This window comes from Rattus norvegicus, chromosome 3 (assembly GCF_036323735.1).
Source record: "Rattus norvegicus strain BN/NHsdMcwi chromosome 3, GRCr8, whole genome shotgun sequence".
In the NCBI taxonomy this organism is placed as follows: Eukaryota; Metazoa; Chordata; class Mammalia; order Rodentia; family Muridae; genus Rattus; species Rattus norvegicus.
In genome coordinates, this window is record NC_086021.1 from 38,798,298 (window position 1) to 38,821,938 (window position 23,641).

Below are 23,641 nucleotides of genomic sequence, written 5' to 3' on the forward strand. Positions count from 1 at the left end.
CTGGATATTTCCCTAGTTTATTCAGGTCACCACGTAGTTGGTCTTTTGTTACCGAAGTCTCGAGCCAGGGTTTCCACTGTGCTTCCCAGATATTTTCTACCTGGTCTACTTGGGGTATATATTTTGGTGAATAAAATTACAGGAGGCCCTTCCTCTTCTGTCTTGACACGAATAACCTGTGTGTGTGTGTTTCTTTAATCCCGCAGACTTTCGCTCGATTCTCGGTACCGTGTGAGTGCAGGCATGGGGCACCGACAGGAGGAATCCCTAATTCCTTGAAAATGCCTTTTTAAGTCAGAGAAAATCTGTAGTTGGGAGACACTCGGTCAGTACAGTGCTTGCTGTGCAAGCATAAGGGCCTGAGTGCTTTCCTAACGGTCACGTGAGTGCAGCACTGCATTCCCAGCACGGGAGAGGCTGGGGAGACGTAAGATCCCTGGGTCACTGTCCCTGGTCGCCTAGCCAAATCAGGGAGCTCCTTGTTCAATGAGAGATCCTGTCAAAAAAAATGGAGTGGGGAAGGATTGAGGAAGAACCCCAACATGGACCTCTTGCCTCCACATGTGGACTCCATCTCTGTAAATATGTGCACTCACCTATGTGAACACATACATCTGCCACATGCACATATATATGTGTACATACATACATATATATATACATACATACATACATACATACATACATACATACATACATACAAAGTAATTAAAGAAAATAAATCCTCTGCTGGGCTATTACTTGGCTCCAATGAAAAGTTTAAAAAAAGAAAGTCAACATGCATTAAAATTTGAAACAGCAAATAAATACAAGATTAGACTTAAGCCTCACCTACAGAGGCCAATAAAATGTTTGTTCAATGCCATATTGTTTTTAATCAAATTTGTTTATTCACTTTATATCCCAACCACAACCTTCCTCTCCTCCCAGTACCTCCTCATGCAGTCTTCCCCCCATTCCACCCTCCCCTTCTCCTTTGTGAAGCAGGATCCCCACTCTGGGTGTTACCCCACACACGTCAAGTCCTGCAGGGCGAGGTGCATCCTCTCCCACTGAGGCCAGACAAGGCGGACCATTTAGGGGGATAGGATCCACAGGCAGACAGGTGACAGATTCAGGGACAGCTTCTCCAGTTAGTTGTTGGGGGACCCGCATAAAGACCAAGCTGTTCGTACGTTACACATGTGCTGGGGGCCTAGGTCCAGCCCGTGCTTGTTCTTTGGTTGGTGGCTCAGGCTCTGGGAACCCCCAAGGGTCCAGGTTAGATGACTCTGTTGGTCTTCCTGTGGAGTCCCTGTCCTCTTCAGGTCCCTCAGTGCTTCTCCCAATTCTTCCATAAGACTCCTCAAGCTCCACCTAATGTTTGGCTGTGGGTCTCTGCCTCTCTTTCCATTGGCTGCTGGGTGGAGTCACTCAGAGGACAATTACGCTCTGTTGTCTGCAATCATAACGGAGTATCATTAATAGTGTTAATTTGGGGCAGTCATTCATTGGCTGTACCCTCTGTCTCTGCTCTACCTTTGTCCTGCAGGTCTTGTAGGCAGACACAGTTTGGGTCGAAGGTTCTGTGCGTGGGTGGGTTGCTGTCTTTATCCCTCCACTGGGAGTCCTGCCTGGCTAGAGGAAGTGTCCACTTCAGGAACCATAATCCTCCCCACTAGGAGTCTCAGCTAGAGTTGCCCCCATGTGCCCCCTGGTCAATGTCAACTTCTTAATTATGCTCATGGGTTTTAATTTAAGAGCATCTGACACCTGTTACCTCGTTTGCTGAAGTCACTTTGAGGCCCCTGAAGTCTAATGGATGATAGGAAGAGGTTACTGTGAATCCAGAGTGTGTTCCAAATATTTCCTAAAAATAGTTGATCAATAGGTGCTATTCCTGTCAGCTGAATCATCCAGTAACTATTTATTATTTCCAATTTCATAAAACAGTGTCACCTGGTTTGCTAGTATTGATACTGGCACCGTTAAGGGTTATGCCCACCCAGCTGGGAGAAAAGGCTTAGTTGTTTTAGCCGTTTGGCGTGTTGTTTCTCAGGCTTTCAAAACTCCCCTCAGACAAACTTAAGAACTGTACTTGGAATATGTGTGTCTACATAGTCTGAGAGCCTTAAAGGTATCAATTACGGTTCAGTTACCTGGAAATTTACCTAAGTCGTTTTTTATAACAATTCGTGTTTGCTCTGTTCCACCTATAGACACACAGTAGGTCAGAGCAGAATAGGTTACATAGATATACCACCGGCTTCAGCAGTTCCCAACCTCGGTCTCCTCACCGGTGCTTCTGAGATCATACTTTACACAGCAGGTTATGTGAAAGGTCAGAAACGAAGTGCTCTATGGAAAACACTTACTATTTCCCATACTCCAAATGCTTATACGCACCCTTTCCTTCTCACTTTAAAGATTCACTTTATTTCAATCATGCCTATGTTTGGGTGTCTGTGCGTGGGTATGTACACATGAGCAGGCCTCTCAGTGGCCAAAAGAGGGTTTACTCTGATGGAGTCGTAGGCAGTTGTGAGCCAGAGGGTCAAGGGTTCTGCTGTGCGATTTTGTCACCCGGTAATGTCAGGAGCTATCTCAGACAGTCTCACCAACATGAGGGCTGACCACATGTGGGCTGAACACGGACACAGCAGTGGACCGGCTACAGTGGAGGGGCTAGAAAGACCACGAGGCCTCAACTCTACACAAAGGGGAATGCTGTAGCAGGAGCAACAGTCTTCTCCAGGGCAGAACATACCAATTGGCTAGTCAATGCCAAATGATCAGCTCTGGAAACATACATTCAAGTATACAAACTAAGCAGGTTATAATTAGGAGTATATATGCATATATGTATATATATGTATATGCACACACACATACATGAATGCAATAACAATGAATTTGGAAGAGAGCAAAGGGATATACGGGCAGTTTGGGAGAAGGCAGAGGAAAGGGGAAATGATGTGATTAGATTATATATCATATAACATTATGCAATATATAGTATTATATAATATATGCATACAGAATATATAACATAGACATAATATACATATACACATACATACAATATATACATATACAATAGGTACAGAATGTACATGTAATATATAACATTGTATAACATTATATATTACAAATAAAAGAAATAATTAAAAAATAACTGAGAGCAAAATCAGAACTGTGTCGCTCCCCTTGTTTGTTTTCTCAAAGGCAGTGTATAAATGAGAATCGTTAAAGTTTTGGGAACATTAAGAAAGTTCCTTAATTTTGAAACATCTAGTAAGGCTGACACAGAAAGAAGATTTCAGCTTCTAGTGACGGTGACAGAATCATCTCCTTTTGTCATCTGGAGGCCCAACCCGAGACACTTAACCTCAGGTTCTTGTCTGAGACTCTGGATAAACACTCTTCTGAGTTTCTGCATAATGAGCTGCCTATGGTTTCATGGAGCCTTGGCTCTGGACTAGTGTTCTCTGCTGGGTGCTGCGGTGTTTCCAGTTCCCAAGAAAACAAGACTTTTCTTCTGAGCGTTACAAGTTATCTGCCTTTCAACTCTCAGATGCAACTAGGGCATGAAAACTGCTTTTCTTCCTACAGGGTTGCAAACTCCTCCAGCTCCTTCAGTCCCTCCCCTAACTCCTCCATTGGGGTCCCTGCGCTCAGTCCACTGGTTGGCTAGAACACCCCATAGGAAGAACAACAATATCAATCAACCAGACCCCCCCCCCCAAAGCTCCCAGGGACTAATCCGCCAACCAAAGAGTACACATGGAGGGACCCATGGCTCCAGCAGCATATGTAGCAGAGGATGGCCTTGTCTGGCATCAATGGAAGGGGAGCCCCTTGGTCCTGTGGAGGCTCGATGACCCAGTGTAGGGAATGCTAGGGCATTGAGGTGGGAGTGGGTGGGTGGGTGGGGGAGCACCCTCATAGAAACATGGGGGATGGGGGAGGGGCTAGGGGTTTTGTGGAGGGGAAACTGGGAAGGGAGATAGCATTTGAAATGTAAATAAATAAAATAACCAATAAAAAAATAATTTAGAGATAGCCAGGGAGCCGGGGGAGAAAACTGCTTTTCTTAGAAATTACCCATGTTTGGCAAGGTTCTGATAGAAAATGTTGTACTTACGGAGACTTGACATGTGGATATGCTTAAAGGTCATCTGGTGTGCTATTTCACAGCAGAGACTGAAGGCTTTGACACAGTTTGGGCCTATAGTCACATGGGCAGCTCGCTGCACACAGGTCTCATGCTCATTGTATCTGGCCCCATCGTAACAGCATTTCTTTATCACTGGATGCTTGTATTTAGAAGCTGAAATGGTGGCAGCACACGTGTCCTTATCACCAATATGCATGGCATCTCGGGCTTGAGAGTCTTATGGCTATTTTCTCTGCCACCAAAGGACTCCCTCCCCAAATATATTTGTGGAAAACAAGTCTTTCAGATTAGTTTTAGGCGTCAAAGTAATAGAGAACTGTTTCATTTTAAGATTATGGCCAATAAAACCTTGAATTCCCTTTCATGAATGTTTTTGAGGGGTGAATTAATCCCTGCCATCTGCCCTTTTCCCACCCACTGCATTTTAATTGGGGAAACCCCATGTCTTATTTTCCCTGGTCCTCAAATGCTGTAATCGCTGAGGTTTACGGCCTCACTGAGCTTGTACGGTACCTTGTTCATTTATTTTCTGCACCAAACAATCGCTTGTCTGGTGACACGTGACATGTGCTTTATCTGTGAGGGATAGAATGAATGGGGGAGGAGCGTTTAGGGTTACAGTGTTGCTATATCGCTTAAAAATTCATCTTGTCCCCCCAGGATCAACTCTCAACACTGATCAACTTAGAGTTAATCATCTGTCTACGTAACTACTTCACCCATCTGTAATTGCTTGTTTTTCCTCAAGCCATAAGCCTAGAGAGGTCACAGGAAGCCAGGCTACCCTGAGGACTGTACCACATCTGTGACCAAGAACATGGATCTACAAAGGCTGGCTGGCTTCCTCGGGGCCACCTGAGCGTCAGAGTACCTTGCTTTTCCATCTTCTGTTGCAGATCGGTTGTGGGCATGACAGCCATTTTGAAAGCTTTCTCTGTGAGGGAGAGAAGGGAGTAGGGGAAGATATCAAATCTTCCTAAAACAGTCCCTTGACAGTATTCTATTCTACATTTCGATGACCCTCAAACAACCTGTAACGACCTGTAACAACCATTAACTGCCCAGCCTTCTACCCAACCAGCACTTCCCCTCGCCCCAGCAGGGTGCACCATCTGCACCTGGGGGTGGTTTGTAAACCTACATTACTAAAAGGATTGTTTGTGTGTGTGTGTGGGGGGGGGCTAACTCTCTAGAAATAAGTTGGAATGGCCAAGGATTACCATGTCCTTGAACTTCAAAGTGTGTAGTTCCAGTTGTTGAAGCGTCTTCTCTATAGTTAGCCTTAATAGTCCACCTACCAAGTCTGTGAAAGCCAAATGTTTGAAATCACAGAGGGTACCGGGTAGTTTTAGTTAACAAGAGTCTATCTAATAGTTTCTACTTAGGAAGGTGGGAATATATGTACATGGTTGCAGGCGTGTTTGCGCCCATGCGTGCACATGTGTACACGTATACACACATACACACACACACACACTCACACACACACACATACACACCCTAAGTAAAAGTTTGGAGGAAAGACTTTTAAAATAATAAATAGACATAACTGAACATTTCAAAGATAACAGAGGTTGCTTAGCAACAGTCTTTCATCTTGTACTCTTTTCATACCTATTTTATTTTGATACAGAAATTTTGTTTTGAGAGCTGATGACAATTCAGAATTTACTTAATCCAAGAACATATAAGTTAAATTCACAATATAGTAAAAAAAAAAAAAAAAACCTGATAATAATGTCTCCAGAAAGATGGCAGGTCAGTGATGAAATTGACACCTCATATGAACAAAATTCTATCTGGAAGCCAAGCACGGCTTGTTTAAAGAGTAAAGTAATTCGGCCAGCAAATTTCAACCAGAACTATTTAGTGAGCATTTCACGAAGATCAGATACACAGAAGACGGAAGACCACAGACTTTCAGAGGAAACTCAAGGGTGTCACACGGTTTTCCCCAGCATGTTTGTCAAACATGTTACAGCCTCTCACTTGGGAAAGGAGAGGAATGCTACCTCATCAGCAGTTCAACAAGAGTTTAACCAAGTCCTTATAATGTCCAGTTATTGAGGTAAAATAAACAACGCAGACCTTGCCCTTAGGGAGTTTACAGTCTAGTGTTAGTGGGGGAGGAACAGGGGTAAGGGGAGAGAGAGAGAGAGAGAGAGAGACAGAGAGACAGAGAGACAGAGAGAGAGACAGAGACAGAGAGACAGAGAGACAGAGACAGAGACAGAGAGATAGAGACACACAGAGACAGAGATAAAAAGAACATACACAAGATTCAGAGGTCGAGAGTAAAGGGGATATTACATCACATCCAGGGATGGATCTGTGTAAAGTATTGATTCCCCATATACTGAGGAAGAGAACTGTGAGAAACAGTGTAAGAGACAGTGCATTTTGTGCAAAGAGGACAACAGGTACCAAGCTGCTAAAGCAGGAGAGTGTAGTCATGATGGGTTCCAATAATCCGCTATGAGACGACTGGCATGAGGAGATATCTAGGAAGTAAGAGTAGTAATTTATATAACAAACCTAATTCTGCAGTAGGGAATCTGTGGGAGTTAAGAAAATTCTATAATTTTAAATTGTCCAGATTATTTTAATCTCCCAACCTCAGTCCACGTGTGTAGGAAAAATGTTCTCAAAATGAACTCAATAGAAAGTCCCCTAGAGAGGCTAGAAAAGTGAGTGTAAGGCGGGGCGGTTCTGCTGTAAGTTTATGCCATGTATTTCTTGCTGCCCTGGCCTTAGACATCTTGTTCTGCGTTCCTTGAGAGCAGAGATCGTGCGTGCTTAATTTCTATTTGGGATCTTGCTCTCTTATTGTGGTTTACACACCAGGGGTGCTCATTAAACATGTATTTCATCAGTTCCTGTTTTAAATCCAAAAGTCACACACACACACACACACACACACACACACACACACACACACACACACACGTTTCTTAAACCAAATCTCTGTACCATCTAGGAAAGGTGCTCTTCTGCTAGGCTGTAACCAACCCCCCACTGGCCTATAGACATAAGCTCTGTTAGGTTCCTTTAGAGGCAGCTCTTGGTGGTTTTGTTGGAAAATCAAAAAGCATTATGCAAAGATTCTTTTTTCTGTTGTCTTTCACTGTTGTCTCTATGAAAAGAACAAATGGGAAAATTTGGGAACTATGTATGTATGTATGTATGTATGTATGTATGTATGTATGCATATATGTGTGTGTGTCCATTTATTGAAATAAGGTTTTGCTATGCTTCCCTAACTGGCTGGTAAAACATTCAAGCGATCCTCTTCCTTCAGTGTCCTGGGTAGCTGAGACTTCTGGTATGCTGGCGCTGTGCTCTAGTATCTGGGATTCGTTTTTGTTTTGTCAAGAATTGGCCTAACTTCTACAATACTCAGGGAGGTTTCCCGTGTTCGCGTCTGTGCTGTCCTTTGTCGGCAGTAGGTGGCACCACTGAATTACCTCCGCCTGTCAACACAAGTTCAGGCGTGTTTGTCAGAAAATAACAACCGCTTTTACATACTTAGGATTAGAAGGGATCTTGAAGTCAGGAAAAGAGGCAATTCCCGTGCCATTTCTTCCCCCTATTATGCCAACTTCGGATCCTTCGGGGTCCTTTGGGGAAACAAAACCAAACCAGACAACATGAAAATCCACCCCTGCCTTAGTTTATTTTTTGTTGTTATAAAAGAGTATCTGGTGCCAGGTAAGCTTTAAAGAACACAGACTTATTTTAGCCCACGATTCTGGAAGCTGGGGTTGAAAGAAGCCCACACTGGACAGGAGAGCCATGTGGCTTCAATGCTGGATGGAAACACAGAACTGCAGGCAAGCATTTATGAAGAGTTAGTTCTTAGGGCAGGCAGCCCTCCAAGAGAGTGCTGTCTCCTGAGAACTGCTCTTCTCAGTCCGTACATCTGTGAGGAAAGTGTCCCGAGTGATCGAGAAGAAGTAAATACTATGAAAGTCAAGACTGTTGTTCTGGTGACAGGCTCTAGGTCATCATCCACTGAGTAGACGGCAACCTTCACTGCAGGAATAAGTGACATCTTGTTAAACGAGGACTCATCTAATTTTTGAAACAAACACCCTCAGGGTGAAAATGATCTAAAATACACTGGATGGCATTCTCAAGGGTTCATAAAGCAATATATGTTTTTAGACACATCTTTAATGAGCTAAATCTCGTTAAAAGCTATATAACCTATAGATAAAAACATTTAAAGGAAAATGTTTGGTAAACATATACATTACTAAAGGTTCCTTCCTTTTAAAGCAAATCCTTATGAGTTACTTCTCCTGAATAAGATAGTTTACTGCATGAAAAATACGTATGTAAAACCTCCTGAGAACATGTATATGGTAGAAAATGACGTGCATCTGCAATTAGGCCACCATTTATCAGAGTTTCATAATATCAAAAGAATGAGATCTCCTGTGGGTTATATGAAAGCATCCAATACTACCTTACCTCAGGGTTGAAGAGTTTAAAGGGAAATTGGGAGTTTGGTTCAGATAGCATGCACCCTCCCAACTATGAAAACTAACAGGGCTCCAAATTAGTTCTTCCTGCAAAATTACCATGATCGTGTGACTGTGTTTCATTTGTGCACTAGGTCCTATGATTGCTCCCTCCTCTTTAAAAGAACGGTAGCAGCATCTCAGAACTGCTAGTCTCCTTGACCACACTAGGCAAGCATTCTGTCACAGAAGGCACATCACTAAGCCTTCGTTTACTTGCTACGTAGCCCAGGTTAGCCTGTGCTTTACAACCCTCCTACATCTGCCGTCCATGTTCTGACCTTAGAGCCACACCCCAATACCCTACCAGGACTTCTCCTTTTTAAATTTAGTATGTGTATCAAAGCTTATTTGTTTTTTAAATTTGCTTGCTTATTTTTGCATTTTAAAAGTAGGTTCACAGGGGTTGGGGATTTAGCTCAGTGGTAGAGCGCTTGCCTAGCAAGCACAAGGCCCTGGGTTCAGTCCCCAGCTCCGAAAAAAAGAAAAAAGAAAAAAAAAAGGTTCACAGGAAAAAAGCATTAGTGGAATGTTGACATATTTTTTTTATCTCGGACAGTATAGTTTTTAATCTCTACAAGTTTGAATTTGAGTCCTTAACATATCTTCTTTGTCTTTGTTTATTGTGTTCAATATTTTCTTAACATTCTGATTTTGGGGGAATTACAAGCATGAATAGTATAATTGCACCATTTCTACCCCTTCCTATTATTATACTTACACACACACACACACACACACACACACACACACACACACACACACTATCCAAAACCACTTTTTGTCTTAATCTTTCTTGGACAGAAGGCTGTCTCTGCAGGAGACCTGTAGCTCTTTGTGCTCATGGGTAAGCACTTGGGAAACCAGGAATGTTAAACACACAGGGTTGTCTTCCAAGGGAGAGCCTTTATAACCTGTTTTCCACTCAGAAGGCTGGGAGTAGAGGTGCTTAACAGCTTGGTGACTTCTGTGTGGACAGGACACAAAAGGCTCTAGACTTTTTCACAAGTCTAGTTGTTTACCACATTGCATTGGAACTCACTGAATACAATTCTTTTTTTTTTTTTGTATTTATTTATTATATATGAGTACACTGTAGCTGTGTTCAGACACACCAGAAGAGGGTATCAGATCTCATTACAGATGGTTGTGAGCCACCATGTGGTTGCTGGGATTTGAACTCAGGACCTCTGGAAGAGCAGTCAGTGCTCTTAACCACTGAGCCATCTCTCCAGCCCCGAATACAATTCTTTAATACAAGAATGCTCATTTGGAGGGCTGGTAAGTGTTCCTCCACAAAGTTAGCAGAACACGTTTATGGTTAGTGTTGTCAACTTGGGAGAGTCTCATCAGCCATTGACTGACTGCTGTAGCTCTTCGTCTAGGATTGAGGCCTTTTAAAATTTCCCTCATCTATATTGGCATATCAGCTGCTCAGAGATTACATGACCATGGGATGCCCAGTCCCAAATGGCACATCTAAAACACAACACCCTACCTACAATTCAGGGTACAGTGTGGACCAGAAGGCAGAATGTCTCAGAAATCTCAATAATGTGGTTGCCTAAACTACAAAGCTACATGGTGGAATTTCTAACTCAGCTCTTTGGGGACACAGTGACACAATTTCATTCTTCAAGGGTTCTCAAACTATTTCACAGCCAAGTCTTCACACACACACACACACACACACACACACACACACACACACACACACACACACAAATAGAAATAGTATCATAAGCCCAACGCTGTTTCCACTCTTTGCCAGCACTTGGTAAACTCTACCAAGAAGCATCAATGAAACTTTACCAAGGTAACAAAGTAAAATTTATGATCAGTTAAGTCCCCTACATCCTGTCCTCTCCTTCCTTCCATGTTATCTATCTCAAATGTCCCCTCCTGACTGGGGACAAATCCACCTTCCCCGTCTAGTTATTAGGAAAGAACTGTTAGCAGCATGTGGACAAAGCTAAGATCACAGGTCCTGAATTTCCAAACTGTGGTCTCCTCTCAGTGCTGGCTTCCTCTGTTCAGGGTTAGCTTGACCTTTAAATTTTAGCTGATTAGTAAACATGGGAACATTGTCTCCACCAGGGTACTCCAGATACAAAGAAACAGTTTCCACTTGACTCAGCACAAAAGAAGGAACATGTTTACACTGCCCTCATTATTTCAATGCCAGTTATTTGCAGTTTCTAACCTGGCATTAGGAATCGCTAGAATGATTCCTAATCTCTCTCCTCATTCCTTCTCAAGCCTGTGGCTCTTCTACCACACATCACTGCTCACAGTGTCCATGTTTATTACATCTGCCTACATGTTTTTGAGAGAACAAGAGAGGGCTGAACAAGTCAAGCCTCAGAGATGGAGTGCTTGCCTGGGATATAGGAGGCCCTGGGTGACAGAGTGTGTGAAGATGTGAGTGGGGTGGGGTGGAGGGTGGCCGGGCAAGCTCTAAGTACAGGGTCCTGCAGGGATCTGTCTGTTTTTTTTTCTTTTTTTCCGAGCGGGGAACCGAACCCAGGGCCTTGCGCTTGCTAGGCAAGCGCTCTACCACTGAGCTAAATCCCCAACCCCAGGGATCTGTCTGTAAGATGGCTCCTACGGGAGGCAAAGAAAGGGATAAGAGTGTTCTAAGCAGAAGTAACAGCACATTTCACCACTTCCATATGGATGAGAAAACGGTAGGAAAAGCAGTTGAGCTGAGGTCAGTTTGACTTGAGTCCACAGTTAGGGGTCAGGTGGGCATAGTAGATAAGGGAGCTGAGGAAGAGGTCAGGACATAGGCTTACAGAACGGAAGAACTCTCAAGAATATTCTAAGGCCCTTTATTTAAGGAAGCCTTAGAGACTTGAGTCTTTTTTTTAAGTAATTTATTAATTTTATTTTATGTGCATTACTGTTTTGCCTACATGCATGTCTATGAGAAGGTGTCAGATCCCGTGGAACTGGAGTTACAGACAGTTGTGGGCTGCCATGTGGGTGCTGGGAATTGAACCCTGGTCCTTTGGAAGACCATGCTCTTAAGCCATCTCTCCAGCCCCAAGACTTAAGTCTTTATTCTAAGATGCTTAAGCTTTAATCCTTCACGTATCTTCACATTACATGCATCAATAGGATAAAGGACTTTAGAATATTCTTATGGGCAGAAGTTATGGTCTCATACACCAAATTGTCTTGTTGGGGTCAGAGCAGTGATTCTGGCAATGACACTCTGGCTAAGCTGGTGGCAACATCCTCACCCTTTCTAGGTCTTTCCTTGCTCAGCCAGTGTAGCCTGTGCTCTTGCTGAGTGGTGTGGTGGCTGTCATACAGCCCCAGTCTACCTCTCTACTGACATCATCAGCGTCCACCAAAATTAGGAGATAGCTACTATGTACAAAGTTAAAAGACAGAACAAAGCAAAACAGGGCAGTTCTGCCTGCCATTGTTGGTCCTTCACACAGAGTGCCACCAATGAAGCATCCTAGGTTCCTCCAGTTGCATGCGGACCTTGCATAAATCCATCTCTAACTGTGGATTCGAAGCTAGTGATGACAAGTGGCGGATGAAAAAAAGCAGAATATTTTATAAACAATGTTGACATTTTTCTATGTCTTATTTTCGGTTCTGTGGGTGGAAAGAACTCAGTCATGAAGTTCATGACTTCTGCTGCTCCCCCTCTAACAGAAACAGTGAAAATATGAGACCATGCTTGACGGATCCTTTCTTAGGTGGGTAAACATAGAGAATCAGCATCTAGACACTCCTAAGATGTACTTTAATCCCTGCGAAACACAGAGCTCTCTTCTTTTAGATTTCTTTTTTCTAACATGACTGGCTACTGAATCTGAGAATTTTCCTTTAAAGATTTGCTTATTTTATTATATATGAGTACACTATAGCTGTCTTCAGACACACCAGAATAGGTCATCAGATCCCATCACAGATGGTTGTGAGCCACCATGTGGTTGCTGGGAATTGAACTCAGGACCTCTGGAAGATCAGTCAATGAGCTTAACACTGAGCCATCTCTCCAGCCCCCAAGAATGTTTTATAAACAAGATTTTAAGTGCATCTATTTCCCAGTGCCAAAGTTGTATTTGCAATTATGTCTTCTGTATTTTTGATAAACATTTTTTTAAATAGGGCAGATTAAATGATCATTAATTTTGTGATTTACTTAGAAGTTCCTCTATAAGTTAAAAATGAAAATGTTATTGGAGAGTATAAACATCCTGGGATTTGAGTTTCTCTTAAGTTGAAATTGTTTCCACTCAATTCCAGATGTTACACATATTTCTGTCAATTTTCTCCCCTGAAGCAAGCATCATACACCCTACCAGGCTGTTCTGGAGTGTACACAGGCTTGTCAGTGTGAACAAAGAGAGAGCTGTTGTCATAGACGATTGGCATTATTTCTAATTTTGAAAAATGCTTTGACACGACTTCCGAATACACATTTGAGAACCAGTTTTGTTCTTCAGACAACTCTTGGGCCTGAATCTGTAAGACAAGAACAAAATCCACCAATGAGAAAGTGTGACTGTAAAGTGTGCTGACCTATGATGATGATGATGATGATGATGATGATGATGATGATGATGATGATAATAAAATGTAATAGTAATAAAAATTCTAATCTCATTAAGACCAAAGCTGAGCTTGAGTATTGAGTATTGAGTGTTGGAAAGCTGGAGAGATGGCAGTACTTAGAAGCACCGGTTGATCTTCCAGGAGACAAAGGTTCAGTTCCCAGCACACACATGGTAACACAAACCACCCTGACTCCAGTTTCAGGCAATCCTATGCCCTCTTCTGGCCTCTGTGGGTACTACACACAATGGCACCCAAAAATACATGCTGGCAAAATACCTGTATACTTGAAATAAAAAATTAACAACAATGAGCCAGGTGTGACGCAGTGCATCATCAATCCAAGAACTCAGGAGGCAGAGGCAGGTGGATCTCTGTGAGTTTTAGACCAGCCTGGTCTACGGCGTGAGTTCCAGGACAACCAGGGCTACCTATAGGCTTCTGGATGTCTTGTTTCTCCGTTCCCCCTGTATAATATCCTGGTCAGTGGCGTGGACACTCGACATTACCCTACTGGCTTCCGCAACCACAGTCCAGATACGTGCATTCCATGCGATCACCTCACCACCTTTATATGCCATGCTTTGGGGATTGAATACATGACCGTAAATAATCCAGTATTCTTACGATAATTTAGGGTTTGGAAACGTGGTAAATACTGCAATCAACTGCTATGTGATTATTACAAAAATTTGAAACAGTAAAAATCTATAGATTTTTTTTGCACTGGAATGTATTATAAAAAAATGAACTACAGCTTCTATCACGATGTTGGCTTGGTGTTTGCCTGGGATGCCTAACCGTCAGAGCGGGGTGTGTCTCTGACTCTTTTCTTTGCTCTTGGGACCCCTTTCCTCCCACTGGGTTCCTCTCCCAGCTTTGGTATCTGAGGGCTTGCATTGAGTCTCATTGTATCGTGTTATACCATGTTCCGTGGATGTTCCTAAGAAGCCTACATTTCTCTGAAGGGAAACGAAGGAGGCGTGGATCTGGAGGAGAGAGAGGTGGGAAGGGATGGGAAGAAAGGAGGCAGGGAAAAATGGCAGGCATGTCCTGTTGCTGTGCTGTCCAATATGGCAGCCAGTTGTCACACATGGCTACTCTAGCATATATAACATGGCCAATGCCATTGAGGAATTGGAGTATTACATCAGGGGCATTTAATTGATTTTAATCTGAAGGCAAATGTGGCTAGTGGCCTCTACGCCTCATAATAGAGTGTCTAGAGAAAGTAATAGTTGGGGGGGTGAACTTTACATTTTTATAGATCTAGTAATTGGAACGTTTTTTTTGCACTTACTCTCAACAGCATTAATGGAAAAATTCCTATGCCTGGTTAGAATTTATTTCAAGCAACGTTTCTCAACTATGAGTCATAGTTTATATTATACGCACCTCACACACACCCCACACATCCTCAAACATATATATATATATATATATATATGATTTTCAAAGATTAAAATATATGGAAGATTCACTGCATTAACATTCTTTTATTTACAATGAAATGAAAAATCATTTTGAATTTGAACTATATACATATTATATATATTTAAATTAAGCAGAAGTCTACTCCTATGATTATTAGATATTAAAAACTAGAACAAGGACTAGAGGGGTGGCTCAGTGGTTAGGAGTGCTTACTGCTCTTGTGTAGGACCTGAGGTTTTCTTTCCCAGTTTCCACATTAGACGGCTCCCAACCACCTGTGACTCCTGTTTCCAGGGGATCTGACTGACCTTTCTAGCATATAGGACCAGCATGTACATGGTGCACACAAACTCATGCAGGCACACATGCAAACAGACAAATAAAGAAAACAATTTAACTTGAAGATTTTTAAAAATCAAAATAAAACCATGAGAACTTAAAATATTAGAAAAATTGGTACTAGCTTTAGGGCCTTTATAGCAATTTCGCTGTTGCTGTCCTTATGAGTCTCACTGTGGAGAAACATCAGTTTCGGTGGAGCCACAAAGCCTCTTCTAAAGCTGACATCCTCCCATTTTTACGGTTTTCTGTTATCAGAATGTTTAATAAGACGGGTTGCAAGTACTTTTCCAAACAAATGTATTAAAATGACTCTTCATTGCCCTGGGATTTGAACCCAGGGCCTTGGGTATGCCAGGCGAGTGCTCAACCACTGAGCTATATCCTCTGCCTGGAAATGATGTAATGAAAGAAAATGTCATTTGCTTAAACTTGCTGTTTCTCTCATGACTGCCAGTGAGAGCTGTTCCCTGCAGAACAATCATTTCACTGGGGGGCTGCAGCCGTAGCTCAGTGCTAGAGCTCTGACCTAACCTGAGACCCGGGTCCCACGCACAGTGCCCCATTATCACTAGAAAGGGGAAGGAAGTCATGCATTGTTTAAAGAAAAAAGGAAAACATGATTTTATTAGTTTGGGACACAATGCATGCGACTACTACTGAAGTTTGGGCAAATGCTTAAAGTAGGCATGTTTGTTTCTTTCCTGTTTTAGTGATAACTTTGTAGACAAAACTATTTTTAAATCATCTCCAAATGTTTCCACATCAATACAATTTTATTTTTTAATCAAAACTGTTTAACATTTGGATGTGTTACTTGAAAAGGAAACAAAAGTCTGTTTAGAATAGCCTTTAAGTCAGGGCCTGTGGAGATGGCTCAGTGGCTAAGAGCACTCCCTGCTCTTGCACTAGGGTTCTGTTCCAAGCACCTACATCTCCAGGGCCAGGAGATCTGACCCTTTCTGATCTTTGTTGACACCTGAATGCACATGGTGCACATAAACTCATGGAGGCACATCCACATAAATAGATAGATAGATAGATAGATAGATAGATAGATAGATAGATAGATCTGTTTAAAAAAGGAATTTGGGCAGGGGCTGAAGGACTCAGGGGTTAAGGACCCAGGTTCAATTCCCAAGATCTACATGGCAGCTTATAACAGTCTATAACTCCAGTTCCAGAACATCTGACAACTTCATACAAACATACATGCAGGCAAACCACTAATGCACATAAAATAAAAATAAATAAATCATTCAATGAATATATGAAAAAGGAATTTCGATAAACTCATATTGTTATCAGGGATAGTCATGTAATAATCACACAATGGTAGATAGACTGATACAAATGATCAGATCTCTATGCTATCAATATTCAAAATTATAAATACTTTACCAAAAAGAATTTTATATTTATATTTTCAAAAGAAGGACAAATACTTACTGTTAAGATAGCAGAGTTTTGGAATTTATTTTCTGGTGATAATTCAACAGTGCCCGAAGAGTAATTAACATTTTTATTAGGATAGCTTTTCACAGAGATGGTTGTGTCAAATGCCTCGGTGTAGCCATAGGCTTGGACTGTAACATTTTCAGGAGCTCCAACTCGGAAGACAATTGGGGTTGAAATGATATATCTGCTGAAACAGGAAAAGGCTTAGTAGCTTCGGCAACTGTGGTGGTTTGAATAAACTTGATCCACAGGGAGTGGCACTATTAGGAGGTGTGGCCTTGATGGAGTGGGTGTGGCCTTGTGGAGGAAGTGTGTCACTGTTGAGCTGGGCTAGTAAGCTTCTTCCTAGCTGCCTGGGGATACCAGTCTTGTCTTGTCTGCCTTTGGAACAAGATGTAAACTTCTCAGCCTCTCGAGCACCATGTCTGCCTGGATGCTGCTAATTTTCCTTCCATGATGATAATGGGCTGAACCTCTGAACATGTAAGCCAGCCCCAATTCAATGCTGTCCTTTTAAGAGATGCCTTGGTCATGGTGTCTGTTCACAGCAGTGAAACCCTAAGAGAGGGACATATTCTTGTACCCCTTGTTCATAGTCATCTCACTGTAGATACATTTTCTAATAGTCACGATTGGAAAACCACACTCATTTTGTGATCTACGACAAATTCAGCATATTTTCTGAGAAGGAATAACTTGAAACTAAGTCCTGAAAAACAGAGCAGGGAATCTTCTGGTTTGCAGTGGGTCATTGTTCTACACCACCTGAAGAGGACTATATAAGACCATAAAGCATTAACGTTTCATATGCTGACATAAAAATAAAAACACACAAAAACAAGGCTGACTAGAACATGTAAGTGGGGTCATTGTCCTTCAATGAAGAAAAATATGAAATGGGCACTGGTCATTGAACACCAGCTCTGTCTTCCAGTGGCTGAGTGAGGTTACCCCGTTAGCCTGTTCTGTCACCTTTTTCTGTGGTGAGCTAAATAAGAGCATGTCTACAAAGCATTAGCAGGCTACTTCTCGAGATGGGTAAAGGTACATCTACACTACAGATGAGCCAGGGGTCTATCTGCAAACCAATGAACAGAGTACTGGTGTGAGCTAATCTGCAGTAGTTCATCACGTGACCAAGTCTTTAACTCTTTCACTGCCTACAGAAAGTCAGGGACATCCCAGGCACGACTGATTCCTAAGCTACATGTGAGCAAAAGCAATTCGATCAAGGCCAGATGGTTTATAAGTAAATGGGGCAGGGTTTTACTCCAGTTTCTATGTTTATAATTAGGGTCAAGGTTATAAGCCTACATTGACTCTTCAGTTTCCTTTTGCATGGAATTTATACCAAAACGAAACAAAACAAAACTATTTGAAGGCCAGCTTTGAAACACATTTTCTGTTGTTGCTTTCATGGAGAGAGTTTCTCTGCCTAGTAATGAGACCGGCTAAGATACAAGAGATCCTCTAGCCTCTGCCTCCAAAGTGCTGGGATCAAAGGCATGTGCCACCACACCCAACCATGCCTGGTTTTGAAACACAAAATTTTAAATTGTACAGTTTTCTTAATTATCTTATGAGGTGGGAACTTATTAAGAAAACAATAACAATAATAAATCACGATAGCATCTAATCTGAATAGTAAAAACTGAAGAGAAACTATGCAGAAGAGAAGTATGTATTAACCCCAGAGGACTCAGACAACAGAGTCATTTAAGAGCCCCAACAGATAGGGGTGCGCCCATCACCCAACCTGAGAATTATTGCAGGCAAGCGCCAATATTACAATATTTTCAAGCTATACTGTTATATTTCAACTTATAACTTAAAAAGATGAAAGCTTGTCACACCGTCAGTGCCGTCCACATAGGAAGTGTCCAACAGTTATTGAACGAAACAATGTATCCACAAATGATTGATTCCCACACTGTTCATGATAGCTCTGTCACTGTTTCCTAAAAATCGAGGCGCTGCCTTCCAGTAAGAGCCAACTGACTCCATAGAAAGAATTAAGAATATTTCTCTGCATGAAACATGGGAACCAAGGTTCTGACCTGAGTTTCCTAGATACTGCTTGTTTGCTTGTTTGTTTTTGAAGTGAGAAAGAAGACATAAAGTTAGACGGGGAGCATGTAGGAGGAATTGGGGAAGGTAAAACATTATGATCAAAAGGTTTTTTAAAATTTTTTGAATGTCAAATAAACTTTAAAAAAAAAACAAAAACAAAAACAAAAACAAAAACAAAAACAAAAAAACTGATCCCCAAGTAACTGTGGCATAACTGTATCAAAAAACACAAAGAAACTAAGAACCAAAGATAAATGAACAAAAGGAAAAAAAACCCCACAGTGTGTGTGTGTGTGTGTGTGTGTGTGTGTGTGTGTGTGTGTAGCCTTTACTTAAGTTTTTGTTGGCTAGTACTGTAATTGCTCTCTCCTCCTTACAGGCAGTCACTCACTGACTCTAACTAGGCAGGACTTTCTCATTCAGATGAGCTTGCACACCGGGCGTCTCAAAGGAGCCAAAATGGTCAGATTCTCACAGTCTGAGGATAGAACGCACTTATCGGTCATCACAGCTTGCACACGCCATACATCAAAGATGCTTTGCTTTACTTACGTTTGTTCCTGTTCCCAACTTGGCTCAAGGAAGATCAAAAACAGAAGTGTTCCCCAAAAGCCCAGGGCTTGAAACGGTACCAAAACCATAATATGTCACTTCTTCGAAGTTACTTTCCGTTTAAGTAAAGTGAACATGAAGTTTGGGGATCAACTAGGTCATGTTAATTATTAACACAAGGAAAGGGGATCGCTACATAAAGACAACTGAAATCAGAACAGAAACAGCCATTTCAAGCCTGGGAACACAGGCAGAAGGTATTGTGTAGCAATTTGCACCAGGGCACTTACTTTAATTAGTGCGAAATAAGGACTCAACCAAGGGAGCCTGGCCCTTTGAAGACAGGCTCGGCCTAGAGTGCCTTTGGCTTTCTCTCCTGGTCATTTGCTCTGATGCTCTGGCCTTGTTCAGCACACCTGTGACAAATACCTGAGACAATTTAAAAGAGAAGATAATTATTTTACTCATGGTGTCTGAGGTCTCAGCCCATGACAAGTTGTCCTCATTGCTTCTGGCCCAGACATCGTGAGTCATACAGAACAGTGAGCAGCATGCATGGGAGCATCCTCACCTCAGAGCACCCTCACCTCGTAACTGACAGGAGAGCCGATGACGGGCAAGGATCAGACACAAGATACCTTTCGAAGGCATGTCTCTGGTCATCTACTTCTATAAATAAGTCCATCTCTTAAGTCCTTACCACCTTCCAATAAGGCCATCAAATTATGACCCCATAATGGAATCACCCGTTGATAGGTCAGAGCACTGAGGATCCAGCTGCTCCCATGAAGCCTCATCTGTAGCGGGTTTTTGCTACTTTGTAGACTCTTCTTTTTCCCACCCTTTATTCCGCCCCCATTCCTGGTCCCACCCACTAACACTACATAGAAGAGGTACAAGGAGTGAGGGGAGAGAGCAACTAGAATTTCTTTCCTTTAGTTTCTTCTTTGACCATGGCTACTCACAGAATGCAACTAACCTCCCTAAAGGACCAGCAGCCGCCCACGTATCTCTTGGGATCCTTGCATTTATGTATCTCTGGAAATTTCCCAGAATTCCAAATGTCACACAATTGCTGATACTATCTGCAGCTGGCAAAAACATGCTTCTAGTAGAGAGTGATGCAAAATGATAGTCCGATGCTGTGGACAGCCTGAAGCAGCCCCGAATCCCCACATCTGGGATTAAAATGAAAACACATTCTTATATTTCTGTGTTTTTATAGAAACCAGAATTCCAAACTTGTTGCTACACACATCAGCTGGCAAAGAAGCCTTTAACATGTAAGCGTTAGATTTGATGCTGCAGCTTCAAACTTTATGTCTTAGTTTGGGTTTTACTGCTGTGAACAGACACCATGACCAAGGCAACTCTTACACAGGCAAACTTAATTGGGCTGCTTTACAGGTTCTGAGGTTCAGCCCATTATCTTCATGACGGGAAGCATGATAGCATCCAGGCAGATGTGGGACTGGAAGAGCCAATAGTTCTACACCTTGATCCAAAGGCAGACAGGAGAAGACTGATTTCCAGGCAACTAGGAGGAGGGTCTCAAAGCCCACCCCCAGAGTGACACACTTCCTTTACCAAGGCTCCACCTCTTATAAGTTCACACCTCCTAATAGTGCCACTTCCCAGAGATCAAACATATTCAAACTACCACACCTTAATAATACCTGATGGCTTCTACTTGCTTCTGATGTTGACGGAAACCTACCTGTATTTATTTTCATGCCAACATGATTTGAGGATGGGTCTGAATCGGACAAGGCTGCCAAGGCAATCCCTCTTAGAGAACACCCGAGTGATGGCATCCTTGGTCTTGGACGCCTATATACAGTCTATGAATAATCCGACATCTTTCAGAGAGGGACAAGGAATGCTTGCTCAGTCTGCCAGCCCAGAGAAGGGACAATGCGCTGACCATGTCACCTTGAGGATGCTGGCACTACACTCTAAGTCACCCAAAAGTTTAGTATTTAGCAGGAAATGCACACACTCCCACATCCACACACTGGGAATTGGCACTCATTCAGATGCAACGTGCTTTGTTTAAAAAAAAAACCGCACACCTTTCAGTGGGACATACACAGCTTTCATGTAAGAACCAGAGGCAGACTCCTGCAGCAACCGACTCTAGTCATTCATACATGAATAAAATCACGGGCAAATGTATTTGTAAGTCAATGTCTATGTGAATAAAATTTTACCTTTAAGATTTTTTTCAATTAAGTTTATTTTCATAACGTTTTATATTCAGGAGAAATAGTTTTAGTTATAGACTTCTTTATTATCATTCTCTCTATCTCCCTAGACGTTCGCTATTTGCAGGAAAACAAATGTCTCTAAATGTATTTACAGAAACTGCCATGGCTTGTCAATGCTGTGTCAGCACTATTTAGTTTGCATTCCTAAGGTCCTGTTTACCAACCATTTTAAAACGCATTTCTAAAAATGTATTCCTTAGGAATTTATACATGTAAATAATGTGTAGTTCAACTATTTTTATACCACACTCCTCCCTTCCAGTCCCCCCAACAGGTCCCCTATTCTCTACTGCATGTCCCTATTTTTTATGTATTACATATGCATTACATATATCATGCTGGGTCTAATTTGTGCTGTCCATATATGGCTGGGTATGGGACTATTCACCAAAGCCTGGTCAACCTATCAGGGGCCACACCAGTTAAAAAGCTGGATTCTTCCCTGGCAGCCACCAAGGCACCCAGCTAAAGGATAAAGGAAGAAAAAGCAGGACTTGATGTGCAAATTTCTCCGAAGGCGTCTCTTAACACGCGTCCCCGAAGTAATGTAAACCGAGAAACTTTGTCTTGACCGCCCAGCGCATTCTCTCATAAAAACGTCTGTAAAAGGGTTCCGCTGGGTTGTGAAAGATGAATCTAATTTTTTTTTCCTATTCTTTTTTCGGAGCTGGGGATTGAACCCAGGGCCTTGTGCTTGCTAGGCAAGCGCTCTACCACTGAGCTAAATCCCCAACCCTGATGAATTTAAACAGAGGGATTTTGCCATCATTTGGGCAAAAGTCAAACCGGGTAAGTTAAAAAACACAACGTGAGGCTTCCTTCAAAGGTGTCTGTGATGTGCTGGTCTCAAGCTGTTAGCCACGGAGGGATCATTTACACCGCTGGTTATGTGTTCATGTTTGTACGTGGACCCACATTATCACTAGGAGTGAAGCAAACTCAGGGGCAAACACTGGGAGCCCAAACGGGTCCTCAGGTCAAGTTTCACACTGTTCCCAGTGCTTGTGTAACTTAGTACACAGACCTTTAGCATTCTCAAATGTTGCAACTTACAAAGTTCTTTCTTTCAATCTGTGACAAATAGAAGAAAAACAGCTTAGCAGCTAATGTTAATGTTTCTGGACATCAGCACTCCTACAGGGTAGCTGAATGATTGATGGGTGGGGTTTTTGCTATGGTCAACTATCCTGGGCACAGCAGCTTGCTGGGCAAACCTGGCCTCCACCCACTAGATGTCAGTAGAACCTTTGGAGCAATAAAATCACCTATACTGTGATTTCTCTACGGATGACAACCAAATTCACATCTCCGTTATAGGCCTCACTTTCCAACGTTGGAGTGCGGTGACCTATTCTCTATCCACATTCATTAAGTGGTCATATCCAACTGAATGCATTTGAGCAGGATACTGTTGGACCCAAAGGACCACCACCAAAGATCCGCTCGTCCCCAAAGACCACCAGAGCCGAGATCCGATGCAATCAGCAAGAGGTTTATTAATTTCGGCGTGTTGGGGTTCCTCAGCCTTCAAGCGGGAGAAGGCGGCGAAGAACCCCGTTCTACAGATACATGCTACTTTTAAGCACAAGAACCACAAAAGCCACAGGAATGGGGATGGGTACATCGAGGCACGCAAGGATTGGTTGGAACCATTTGCCCTTTAACTTTATTGGTCCACGTCATGGTCACATTGTCCTTTGTGCCTGGAGCAATGCTGTGGTTTTGGGTGGTAGAAAGTCCCTTCCAGTCCTGTCGGTCATGTGACTACCACGAGGACAGGGTGTAACTAGGTCATAAAACCACAAATGGGTGGTGGAGGTATAACTGGTGGAATTTCCCGGCAGGTGAATTTTTCTTAGGGGAGGGGTGTAGCTTGTGGAATTTTCCTTTGGTTCCACAATACATTAATACTAACAACCCTTCACTTGATTTCCTGGGCTTTTCTCTTAAACACCGCAATCGTGTAGGTTGATGTCTATATGCAGGTGAGGGCTGGTACAAGTTAGGTCAAGGCCCATGATTGGACAGTGAAAAGTTAGGCGGGAACAAAGTTTTTATAAGGCGGGAAAGAAGAGGAAAGAGAGAAGAACCAAGATGGAGGCAAGAAGGAGGACCCAGATCCGTGTAGCCCTAAATGGTCATAGGTAGTTATGAGTATTTGAGGGATGGATTTCTATAGGTCAACTTATCTTATTTAGGTGGGCGGTTTATATCTTTATCAATTGGTTGTGAGTTTATTGTGTGGATGTATTGTGAATTGAGAC

General features: G+C 42.4%; 1 protein-coding gene across 11 annotated transcripts; it reads right to left on the reverse strand.

Annotated features, from left to right (window-relative positions):
- Nucleotides 1-867: 867 nt before the first annotated feature.
- Nucleotides 868-20,146, reverse strand: C5l1 (complement C5 like 1). 11 transcript variants are annotated; one of them, XM_017592129.3, is made up of 10 exons: nucleotides 19,111-19,245; nucleotides 16,480-16,675; nucleotides 13,005-13,167; nucleotides 8,118-8,188; nucleotides 7,682-7,773; nucleotides 5,377-5,459; nucleotides 5,028-5,090; nucleotides 4,670-4,732; nucleotides 4,124-4,309; nucleotides 868-1,438 (listed from the first exon to the last, which is right to left on the reverse strand). In XM_017592129.3, exons 1-10 carry the CDS (start codon nucleotides 19,197-19,199, stop codon nucleotides 1,425-1,427), a joined length of 1,020 nt encoding a protein of 339 aa, XP_017447618.2. In that variant the 5' UTR covers nucleotides 19,200-19,245; the 3' UTR covers nucleotides 868-1,424. The 11 variants fall into 11 exon arrangements, 9 of the variants coding, with proteins under 9 accessions (XP_017447618.2, XP_038962146.1, XP_017447616.1 ...); XM_039106218.2 differs by lacking the exons at nucleotides 8,118-8,188; nucleotides 13,005-13,167 and having other exon boundaries at nucleotides 16,480-16,672; XM_017592127.3 differs by lacking the exons at nucleotides 8,118-8,188; nucleotides 13,005-13,167.
- Between the last annotated feature and the right edge of the window lie 3,495 nt (nucleotides 20,147-23,641).

What these genes read in the sequence shown, in the direction of transcription:
- C5l1 (XM_017592129.3), bottom strand. Translation starts at nt 19,199, where the DNA reads ATGGTTTTGGTACCGTTTCAAGCCCTGGGCTTTTGGGGAACACTTCTG. An exon ending in AAAACTCTGCTATCTTAACA is followed by an intron (nt 13,168 to 16,479) that starts GTAAGTATTTGT and finishes CTTGTCTTACAG; the next exon opens with ATTCAGGCCCAAGAGTTGTC. An exon ending in CTTTGAAGTTCAAGGACATG is followed by an intron (nt 5,091 to 5,376) that starts GTAATCCTTGGC and finishes TCTCCCTCACAG; the next exon opens with AGAAAGCTTTCAAAATGGCT.